The 12,592-nt window shown below is 36.6% G+C and overlaps 1 protein-coding gene across 1 annotated transcript in view; it reads left to right on the forward strand.

The window, feature by feature from the left end:
• The window catches only part of IL1RAPL1 (interleukin 1 receptor accessory protein like 1), a 654,536-nt gene that overhangs the window by 106,998 nt on the left and 534,946 nt on the right, over positions 1-12,592 (forward strand). The window contains exon 3 of the mRNA XM_042973937.1: positions 11,265-11,451. Within this exon, the coding sequence (XP_042829871.1) occupies positions 11,265-11,451 (187 nt within the window). The remainder of the gene's footprint in view (positions 1-11,264; positions 11,452-12,592) is intronic.

Below are 12,592 nucleotides of genomic sequence, written 5' to 3' on the forward strand. Positions count from 1 at the left end.
TAAAAGTAGAGATTTGTTTCCGGGGCACGTTAGGTCGTTATGTCTGAAGTAACTTTTTAGTTTTCAAGTAGGTATGATAAATAGGCAACTGGACATGTAAATCTAGAGTTGACAGAGAAATCAGAGCTGGAGATACAGACACAGAAGTCAAAAACAGAAATGATATTTAAAATATGAAGGTTAAATGTGATTACATAGAGGAAGATGAGATGACAGAATGCGTGAAAACTTTTTAAAAAATAATGCCTTTATTGAGATATCATTCACAAGCCATATAATTCATACATCCAGAATGTATAATTTAATGGGTTTTTTTTGATCCTGGTAAAATATACATAACATAGAAGTTTCCATTCCAACCATTTTTAATCATACATGTTAGTGGCATTACGTACATTCACAATGTGGTGCAACCATCACCACTATTCATTGCCAGGAAATTTTTATCATTCCAAACAAATTCAGTACCCTTCTTTCCCTCAGATCAGGTAACTTCTATTTTACTTTTGTCTGTCTGAGTTTGCTTATTGTAGATATGTAAGTGGAATTATACAATGTTTGTCCTTTTGTGTCTGACTTATTTCACTTAGCGTAATGTTTTTAAGGCTTATCCGTGTTGCATCAGGTATCAGGATGTTATTCTTGTTAAAGACCAAATACTGTTCTGCTGTATTTATATACCACATTTTGTTTACCCGTTCACGTTTTGATGAATGTTTGTGTTGTTTCTGTGTTTTGGTGCTGTGAGTAATGCTACTATGAACATTGATAGACAAGTAGCTGTTGAAGTCCCTGCTTTCAGTTGTTTCAGGTATATAGCTAGGGGTAGAATTGCTAGATCATTTGGTAACTCTGTGTTTAACTTTTTGAGGAACTGCACCATCTTCTATTCCCACCAGCAATGCACGAGGGTTCCATTTTTTCCCATATTTTTGCCAAAACTTGTTATTTTCCATTTTTTTATAATAGCCGTTCTAGTGTCTGTGAAGTGGTATTGTATAAAGCTTTTGGTACGGTATTCCTCCCTCCACCATTTCCTCTCAGTAAAATATAACCTCCATAAAGGCAAGTACTTTGCTTGTTCACTGCTTTATCCCCAGCTGGGCCAGACACAGTCTTTGCTCAGCAAATATGTGTTCACTAAATGAATAAAGTTTTAATGGTCAATAAATGATAGGTAATTGACTCATGTAATAAATGATGTTATACATTTATTCCTATATTATGTTGAGTGTTCTCTGTTGGGCTGAATGATTTTATTTTGTGTTTATCAAGTAGTATGCCTTTACTCTGGGAAGGGTAAAAGGAAATATACTGAATTTATACAGAAAGAAACTATTTCAAACTGTTCCAGGAGAAAAATCGGTGGAAGAATCCAAAAAGTGAAATTAGAGTGTCATGGAAAAAGCAAGCAAGATCTCACATGTTACCTTCAAATTTGAGCACCGAGCTAGTGGTATGAACATGTTGGGTCAAGGGTGGTAGCCTTATCTCTTTTTCAGGGAACATACCTGGCTTCCTCTTCCTTTTCTTCCAAAACTCTCTTGGATGAGGAATAGTTTTCCTGGATACAAGCCTGCTATTATGTCCCCTTTGTGTCTGCAGCAATCACGCTAGTTTCTCAGCATGCCAAGTTCAAAGAGATCAGTCTTTACATGAAACTCTGATCATGACTTCTAGTAAGCATTCTATCTTTAAAATAACACCAGTCTCTAGAGTCCAGAAATATGCACCCGTATCAATTTTATGGAATAGATTCAGTTTTTGTCTTATACGTGTAATTAGAAATATGATCTAAATGTCCTTAATAATTATTTACTCTCTTTACAGTTTGTATATTGTATTTTTCTTGTGAAGTTAAAGAAAGCAAAGTTATTATCAGGTAATATTGACCTAAGTAAAGCTGAATAAAGCATATGCCATTATGACATTTAGAAAATATTTAAAGAAGTATTAGCAGAAAAAAACCCCCACTGATTATGGGGGCTGTTTCCTGACATAGTCCATATATACAGGAAGGGGACTGTATATACAGGATATATATAGTCCTGTATATACAGGACTATACAGGAAGGGGAAAAAAACCATGTTTTCATATGTTTAAATGTTATTAATCTAACTCTGAAAAATCTATTTGTGAATGGGTAAAATTTCAGCGAACCTTGGTAGCTTTCGGTCTTCTTTAAAGATGAATATAGATTTTGTTTTACTCTGTTACAACTTTCCCTGGAATTTAGATTATAAAATGAGGAGATGGGGTACAAGATTAGCTAAGCATCTGGATCCTAGGTCACTTCTGTACAACAGCTGGGAGCAAGATTTCTAACAGTATAAGAACTGCTAGACTCACTGTATTAAAAGCTGCCTATGTGATGCTTGGGGAGAAAAACAAAAGTGATTTATAACTGACCCAAGCATGGCTCACACGTTGATTCTCCCTTTTTCTTATCTTTCTAATCGAGAAGGCCAACTAGGCATACAGGGTGAGAGAATGAGATAACCAGGTGATGGCAGATAGCTATTCAGTACCAGGAAATCTTTACAAGTTTCTGCCGGGCCGAGAGGACACGTTTTCTTGCCCCATCCACTATCCAGAAGTGCATGCCATTTCAAAGAAGTATAAAACAAAAGGGGGTAAAAACTAGTTTGGTGGGGTATACATGAGAGTTGTTTAAAGAGATGAATCAAAGAAGAAATGTAATCAGAACTTGATAGCCCTTGGCTAAGAGTTTATTGATTCATTTCACAAATATTTACTGACAACGCCTCCCCAGTGCCTGGCACAGTGCTAGGCACTTAAAAAGTCATTGGGCCTTTTAAGTTTTGAGCCACAATAGTCAGTGACCATGTTTCTCTAATGCTTTCGTCTCCATTTGGCAGCAGAAACTCGTATTCAGAAGGGGTAGAAGAGCTTAAAAAAAGAAGTGCTTGATTTGTCCAAAACTGAGATGTAGAATAACCACATGACCCAACATGTCTACCCCAAGGTATAGTCCCAAAAGTATTAAAAAAAGGGACTCAAACAAATACTTGTACATGAACATTCATAGGAACATTACTTTCCATAGCCAAAATGTGGAAACAAATTCAGATGTCCATCTGCTCGTGTACAAATGAACTACCTTGGTATATCTGTGCGGTCGGCTCTTAGCCAAAAAATGGAATGGCATACAGGTAGATGCATACGACAGTGTGGGTGAACCTTGAATACTTTATGCTGAGTGAAAGAAGCCAGGTGCAAAAATCCACACATTATATGATTCCATTTATATGAAATATTCCTAATAAGCAAATCCATGAAGACAGAAAGCAGATTGATGGTTGCTGGGGACTTTGGGAATGGGGGAATAGGGAGTACTTGCTAATAGTTATGGGTTTCTTTTGGGGATGATGAAAATGTCTTAGAACTAGGTAGAGATGATGGTTGCACAGCACGATGGATGTACTGAATGACACTTAATTGTACACTTTCAAATGGTTAATGGTTAATTCCATGTTGTATTCCTTTTACCTCAGTTAAAAAAATATGCTTCTAATAATTCAAACAGCATAGCGCTAACTCCTTCATTTTATATACTGTAAGAAGAATGCCTGTTAACAGAGGAGGCAGCAAAATAACTGGAAATAAATGACTACAAATCGAGATTGTATTATGCTAAGTGAAAGAAGTCAGCCAGAGAAAGATAAATATCTTATGATTTCACTCATATGTGAATGTAAGAAACAAAACAGATGAACATAGGGGAAGCGAAGGAAAAATAAGATAAAAACAGAGAGAGAGCCAAACCGTAAGAGGCTCTTAAATACAGAGAACAAACTGAGGATTGCTGGAGGGGTGTTGGGTGGGAGGATAGGCACAATGGATGATGGGCATTAAGGAGGGCACTTGTTGGGATGAGCATTGGGTGTCGTATGTAAGTGATGAATCACCCTATTCTCCTCCTGAAATCATTATTACACTATATGTTAACTAAGGTGGATTTAAATCAAATTTTAAAAAATTGAGATTGTTATGGGGAAAATAAACAAAAGGATAAGATGGATAAGCTTTCTTGAGAAAATTATTTGTAATTTATGTGACCTTGAACCCACGTTCTGGGCCTCATTTTCCTTTCAGGGACACGTATTTATTTTTGCTTTGCTGTGTCCCTCTTCATCCTCAAGCAGAGGTCAGGAAGGAGACCTTGGAATCTAATTGTGAAGTTCAAAAGTCCTCACACCCAAGGATAGCTCAGGCAGAGAAATATTGGACTAGAATTCCATATGCCGAGGACTTTTCAACTCTAGTCTTTCAAGAATCTTAGGCTAGGAAAACAGAAATGGCAAAATTCTATTAATTACTTTTCACCAAAAAAGACAGAGATAATTATTTTGAATTTATAGTTGACGTAAGACTGTAGATGAAGTTCAGTGTACCAGTTAAATTTTTAGAAAACAGAACTTCAAATCAAAAGGCAGTAAACTGGCATTTTTAGTCTTATCATTTGCTCAATGGTCTCTCTGTAATCTTGTTAGAAGGGCTGATTTCAAGCACAGTTAAATCAATAGGTCCTCCGGAGCTCTTCTCAAAAGAAAACCTAATCCAAACAAATCTCACATTTTGTGCCAGTAGCCATAAGCATAGTATGTGTAAGAAAGATCAGATGTAACAGAGGGGCCACATGCTTTGCTTCAGGCATCATGGTAAACACTGAGAAAACATTAAAGTATAGGAAAAAATTGGAAGGCTTTAAGATTAGAAATAAACTGTCAGAGCATATTTAAGCCTTAACAAACTGTAAGATGTTCCCTCCACAATCCAACCCTTACATTTTTGATTCCTCACATGTTAGTTTCACAACTAATGATTAGATACTATGGTCAAATTTCAGGTCTGCAGTAACTGATTCAGAGATGTCTTTCCATGGGCAAATATTTTTGACACTTTAAAAATACTTTGTGCTTTTATTTGTACAAAACAATTATATACAGAAGATTACACTTAAGAAATGACCAGTAAATGTTAGAGTAGACCGTAAGAAACAGAGAAGCAGAGAACAACTTAATCCTTTAAAACCATTGTTCAAATTCCTGTCTTTCTCAGCCCTTCGTTATGTGGGAAAACATTTCCAAATACTATGGAAATGTTATGATTTTCCCTAGAGACCTGAGAATTAACATAATAGACAGGCCAAGTAGTTAGTGAGTCTGTTAGAGGATCTATTTAACTATCATGTTACTGGTAATTCTGTTAGAGTAGGAGACATTCAACACTACACATGATCATGCATAGGAGGTGTGATTACAGAATAATTGTAACTGTGCTACCCTTAACGTGTGGTGTCGTATGGTTTTTATTATACTCTATCAGCTAATCAGGTAATATACAAAATTTCCCTTTTCACACACAGTTTTCTTTCTTACCTCCTGTCTGGACTACCCACATTGCCACGCCTTGATCTATAGTCGTGTAGTGTTGCATCCTTTAAAAGATGAATTTTTTAAATCTGTGATAGCTCCTATGCATGGCAATTCAGAATCTTTGTCTCTTTCAAGGTAGCACATTGCTCAGAAACCCTTAGAGAACTTGAATGCACTGTACTGACTTCCAAAGTCTGTACTTACAGAAGTTATTTTCATTTTATATTTGTGTCATACATTTGCTTCTTAATTATGTTTTAATATATTTGTTAGTTCTTAGTCTTTGTATTGGTTTAAGGTTAGATGGTTTTTTTCCCTCCCTTGTAAGACAGGACTCTAAGGCAGTTCTTTCAGAAGCCAACTCGTTGACAAGTATGTAAATATGTAAAAAGTACATAGTAGAAGGACCTGAAAAACACCATAATATTTCTTTAAGACCTGTTGCTTGCTCCCTTTTAGTCCTTATTAAACTTGAGGGATTTAAGACCCAAATTTTCAAAGAAATCCAACTTAGATCACATTTTCCCTTTCTCCAGAAGACATCTATTTGGGGGTACAAAATAATATAAAAACCAGGGGCTAAGAGTGGGTAACTTTATTTTGTTTTAAACAATGTTGAATATATATATATATATACACACATATATATGTATATATATGTATATATATACATATATATGTGTGTATATATGTATATGTACATATATCCATATACACATATACATATATACATGTGTGTATATATACACATATACATATATACACACATGTGTATATATATATATATCCAGCACTAATAATCTCCAGTATATAGAATTAGAAGTTACGAGATGTGAGTTCTAATCCTATTTTTTTTGCCACTAAATGGATAGTAGAACTTGGGTAAATCATTGACTTCTTTAGGCATTGGGTTACTTTGCTGTAACCTCAGCTGGGTAAATGAAGGAAATCTGTGTGAACTATTTGTACCATACATGCTGTGTATTTGGTCTGTACTTCAGGTCACCTTTGCCAGCGAAAACTAGGTCTTTTTTGAAATTAATATTGTATTTTTTATCATTGAAGTAGAGTAGAGCTAGTTTTTTTTTTTAATCCACAATAATATTATTGAATCTTTGTCTCTTTCAAGGTAGCACACTGCTCAGAAACCCTTGGAGAACTTGAATGCACTGTACTGACTTCCAAAGTCAACTGAGTATTGAATATCAGTAAAGAACAAGTGTTTTCTCCACATACATGTATATCCTGTCTCTCTAGCCACTTTATAAACATGGAAACTAGTAGTCATGATTTAGCTTTTTGCCTAGATGACAGCCCATCCATTCTAAACAATAGAAGCCGAGTAAATATGTGCTTTTGATTTTCACCGGAAGTCCTGTAGGAGCCTTTGCCTTACCCCATTTACCCCATCACATGGTATTTCCCTGATGCACAGAGCCAGGGTGCCATAGCAGTCATGCTGCAAATTTGATGATGGCGGATGGTACTGTTTACTTTGAGACTGTGTAATTCCCCTCACAGGGATCATATGTTTATTAATGTGTCACAAGTTGCTTGCTTCCTGTTAGCTCTTCTCGGTAAATAGGAGTATCGTGTTCATTGGATGCTGCTTTATTTTTAGCTTTTTAAATCACCTCCTGATGAACAGAAACAGTAAACGAGTATTAAAACATTGAAAGTAATTTGAAAATAGTGCTATCCTGGGGAGTCTGGGATTCCAGACATTACCAGACAGTTGTAAATCAGCAGTCACCTCCCAGAGCCGGGGAATAAAAGTCAGGAAAATAAGAACACCTAAGTGTGCTCATCTGGAGCTACTTTCTGAAAATCTGTGGTCAGTTGCGTCTATAGAAAGGAGAAAGGGATGGTGGGGTGGGAAGTCTGTATTTTTCATCAGGTTTACTCCTTCTTCTCCAGCCCGCTCACATATCCCAGATGAAAAATAGAAGGACCTTTCTGGATTCTTATGCTTGACATTAATTAAGCACTGAAGAACTGAAGGCATCATCATGGCCATGTTGTCTGTCTAACCTGCCTTCTAAAAACACTTGGTGGCTGTACTGGGAAATGGAAATCTAAAGGAAATAGGGACAAGGGGTGTAGTACCGATAGTATCTAACTTACTCAGTGCTCTCTGGAAGACTGGCCCTGCCCTAAGCTCTTTCTGTGTTTTAGCATGTTTGATTCCCAAAACAACCTCCAAGGTTTTTAGTATTACTTTCTCTTTATACAAATGAGGAGAAGATGGCAGCCTCAGGAGTCAAGTAACTTTCTCTCCTTGTCAAAAGTACTGAGCGATCAAGCTGGAATCTGAATCTTTTACAGCTGGGCTTTTGAGATCTTGCTCTTGACTCAGCCCTGTTTGTATAAAAAAAATGTCTGGCATTTGATAAAAGAAGGTGTAGAAAAACAAACAAACAATAGTAATTAGTAGTTTGAGGAGAAAGAAAACCTAAGACTCATGAATTTAAAACATTCATGTGGAATGTTCATTCAAATTTAGAATTCACTGATTTACTTCTTAGAAAAGTCTGTTCTTTAAGAATTCTAATGTGTACAAATATCAGTATTATTCTAAAACGTGGGTATTTTCTTACTGCTACATTGGGATATGTCCTAGGATAGTTAATTGCTTACCTTGGATAATTATTTTTTCTGAAAATATTACCTTAAAATGAGCCTATAAAGAGCATGTTCTAGTCTGTGCTGGAGTAAAATTAATAAATAATGCATGAGCAATATTTCTGGCAAACCCAAAGAGGATATTTTTTCCACTTGGGTGTGAAGCTCAAGCTAAAATTTAGCACACTTTCTTTTCTCTCAAAGCTGTTTTTTTTTTTTCCCCCTTCAGTATTTTCCATGCCGAAAGATTGACTCTACTTTTCATATACTCATCTGAGAAAAGTTCTTCATCATCTTGGATACCTCTCTCTTTCCTTTGCTCCTTCACTGTTGTAGCGATTCTGTATCTTTAATATAATTTGAGCATGATTCCTCCTTCCTGTCTCAGTGGTCATTGCCTTTGGAGCGGCCATGTTTCTCCGGAATGAATGATGTTGCTTTCTAATTTTCTCACTGCACCTAGTCCTCTGTTCTCTCCAATCCATTTTTCTCACTGCCATCAGAAAAATCTCTCCAAAATCCCATTGTCTTCATTTCCCAGCATAAAGTCCACATTCTGCTGTGGCTTACGTGACTCTCCTTCTGGCTTCTGCACACCTCTCTGGTCTCAGTGCCTGCTGTTCCTTTATAACTACTCTGGAGTCCAGCCACAACAAATTATTTGCAATTCCTCTAACATATCAAGTTGTTGCATGTCTTCAAGCCTTTGTGCGTACTGTTCCCTGGATTAGCCTTTGTTAAACTTGCCGAATTCTTTCTCATTCTTTAAGACAACCAGGTATCACAACTTAAGAAGTCTTGATTCTTTCTTTGACGCTGTTGTGGTGGTGCACACTATCTTTCTGTAGTGCTTATCACATTGAATTTCAGCTGTTTACTTGTGTATCACTTCTGGATTACAAGGGCCTGAGAGCAGGGACTATACTATGTTTTATCATTCTAACAAAATCTCTGAACACATTCTTCCAGGACCATTTTACTGACTGACTTTGTTTAAAGGTTAAAGGTTTTACCTGTGAAGTATTTTAGATGTGCTTCTAGGCTATTATACGAAGTAGAGACATCAATATTTAATCATTCTGCATAATAATTTTGTGGCACTTTTCTTTGTTACCCAATATAAAGTGAAATAAATAACGGTAAAGAAAAACTCTCTTTTTCTGCTCTATTCTCAGTACTTCTGACACCAGGTATGTGGGGGGTTTTCCACACCAAGGGATTTTGCAACACCAGCTGTTTATGCTACAGTTCAAATCTGTTCTGACACTATCTATAGGAGATAACATCACACCCCACAGGTTGAGGACTCAGTCCCACCAGACTGCCTCCTGCCTCACAACTCAGACAGCAGTGCAAGTCCAGGCTGTCACCTGTGCTTCTGACAGACTGGCTACGAATCAGAGATTCTCACAACCCCCTCCTTGGACTCAGTCATTTGCTAGAATGGCTCACAAACTCAGGAAGCAGTTGACGCGCTATTGTCAATTTATTACAAAGGGTATCTCAAAGGGTGGAAATGAACAGTCAGATGGAAGAGGCATGTAGGGCACAGTGTGGAGGAAGCGGCACAGGACTTCCATGCCATCTCCAGGCATGCCCCCCTCCTAGAACCTCCACGGCTCATCCACCCAAACTCGTCAACCTTTGTTGTTCTAGAGTTTTTATAGAGCTTCACCTGAAGCTCCTGCCCACTTGCCTTAGGGTCCATGGCTGGACTTAAACATTCCAATCCTCTGAACACTTGGTCTTTCTGGTAACCAGCCCCATTCTGAGGCTTTCTTAGGGCTTCATCCTAAGGCATCTCATTAACATAAACTCAAAGGTGATTAAAAGGGGCTCACTTTGAATACTCAAAGACACTCCACTCCTATTGCTCTGATGGTTCTAGGAGTTTCAGGAGATCTGTGCCAGGAACTAAGACCAAATATATATTTTTATTATACCACAACCAACCTACCTATTTTCTGGCTATTCTCGTCTTGTCATATTGCCATTTAAAAAAAAAAAAAAACAAAAAACAAAAATTTGAATCAAGTGGCTGTTTAAATGGCAAATATCTTGGCTGAATAAGGAGGAGAACTAGGGGACTGTGATCTGTGTGCACCAGTGCAGAGTGAGAAGAGCCAACGTTACTGAGCACCGGTGACAGGCCAAACTCAGACACATGTTGTCCCACCACCCCCACCTAAGGTTCTGAGGGATTAAATGAGTTGCCCAACATTGCAGAAATAGTAAGCAGTAAAACTCAAATCCAGAACTTTGATAACCAAGTATACAAATGAGCTGTTGGGCACTTACCACATAAGTTCTCTATAAAACCTTGAATTTGATGTTTTATGCTTCTCTTTTTTCTCACTGCCTACATGACCGTGCCTGACCCATAGCAGTGTTCATTGAATGTGCAGAGACTTAAATGGCAAACCCAAATAGTGCACTTTACAGGAAAACTTCCTTTGGCCCAACTCTTTCAAGGAGATCTCTGAACATGATTTCTCTTCTCACATATTTCAAGTTAGAAACTTGATTTAGGAACCAACAAGTTGTAAAATGAGGCACTGATTTAATGAGCTGATTATGTAGAACCTATCAGGATGGGGTCCATATGCTTACATAGTACATTAGGATGTTTATCTTGTCTGACAACCTGAACTCCAGGTCCCAACCCAAATGCATTTGAGTCTATAAAGATAGTGAGTGTGCAGTACTTTCACCCAAGACTTTTCTTCCCATATTCACTGATAATGTCTCCACTTACCAAGACAACCCATACTACAAGAATTGAGCAGCCTTTTTCTTCTCATTCCATTATGCCCAATAGACCAGTTATATTTTTCTACTCTGTTGAGTTTGCCAAGTTTAGCATAAACGCAAGGTTGACTTCTTTTCTGACCTAAATCTTCCTTTATTTCATTCATTTTTTTAGATACAAAAATCCCTAGTGAACAGGTTTCAAACCACACTTGTATATAATACAAAACTTTTTTTTTTCTAACAAATGAAAAATGTACGAATGTTTTCACCAAACCAAGCTTTTTTTAGCTGTGTGATAAGAGAAAGTTCTGTGAAATAAGCCATAATACCATAACCTTAACTAATCAAGGGAATGTTTGCTTTTCTTTTTCCCTCTTCCTCTCCTCCTCTCTCTCTGTCTCTGTTTCTCTTTCTCTTTTAGTGAAGTAAACACATTCTGGCAGCACTTTTTGTTCACACCAGACGACCTTATTTATTTTGCTTCATTACAGAAACTCCACTTACTGTATGAAGGTATCCATCTCACTGACAGTGGGCGAAAATGACACTGGACTCTGCTACAATTCCAAGATGAAATACTTTGATAAAGCTGAACTTAGCAAAAGCAAGGAAATTTCATGCCGTGACATAGAAGATTTTTTACTACCAACCAGAGAACCTGAAATCCTATGGTATAAGGTATGTGCTGTGAATGATTTTCTTACTTGTAAATAGATGAATGTGTATCTTATTCTTGGACAAGTTGGATAAAAAAATTAAATGGATATGATGACGTTCAGCTCTGTGCTCCTAAAATAGTACACCAAATTGTGCTGCTCGTTATAAGTTTTCAAACCAATAGCTTTGATAAATGGCTTTCAATATTGATATTGGTAATCCATTGCAATAAGCTGTTGTGTTAATGTTCACATCTAGCTTACACAATTCTTTCAAGTCGATTATAATCTGTGTTGATAATTTCAGGAACTAAAATACGTTAAGCATTCATTTCAGAGCTCTTCACATAAACAGTCCTAATGTCCCCAAGCAAGGAAAGGATTGATTTACTTCTATGAAAAAATGGTATTCTAGCTTTATTGAACTCTTCTGTTTAATGGAAGTACCTTTTATATTCAATTCCTTTTCATATAAAAACACATACATTTTCTAAAATCTGATGAAAATTCATAGCATTATAAAAATAGCACTAGATAAACTTCTTTTCAAAAACCAAAAGAAACTTCAGACTAAAGGAGAATAATCCAACCCCTGTCCTTCCTATCACATAATTGACTTTCTCTCAGTTTTAAGATTTGGATGTACTCTTCAACTTATTTCTACCATACAAGAAATTTTTGTTACTGAGTGTCTTCAAGAAATATAATATAGGTGCTATGACCATTTGTCTGGGATATTGTGTCTATGATTTAAAGAGTACTAGTATAAATTTTACTTTGTATAATTCCCTATAAGTAGGAATTTAGGAAACATGACCTCTTAGTAACTAGATCCACCAATATCAGTATGTCATGAATTCAGAACTTATGAGAAATTAACAAGAAACAAATATTTAATAAGTTGTAAAGGATTTGCCGTAATTAGCAATGACCTTCTCTGAGTAAGACTTAATTTCCATTCTTGATAGCAAGTAATGGAGGGTTCAGAACATTTGAACCGTTGAAATATTTTTGTATATTTCTTTTGAATTTCTATCCAAGGCAATGTCAAACAGCCCTCAAATATTAGCCCCACTGATTTCTGTTGCTGTGCAGATGAGGTTTATTTTTTCCCTTTTGTTTTTCTTTGTGTATTTCATACCCTGATTCTCAGTGGCATGCCT

Source organism: Panthera tigris, chromosome X (assembly GCF_018350195.1).
Source record: "Panthera tigris isolate Pti1 chromosome X, P.tigris_Pti1_mat1.1, whole genome shotgun sequence".
Taxonomy (NCBI): Eukaryota; Metazoa; Chordata; class Mammalia; order Carnivora; family Felidae; genus Panthera; species Panthera tigris.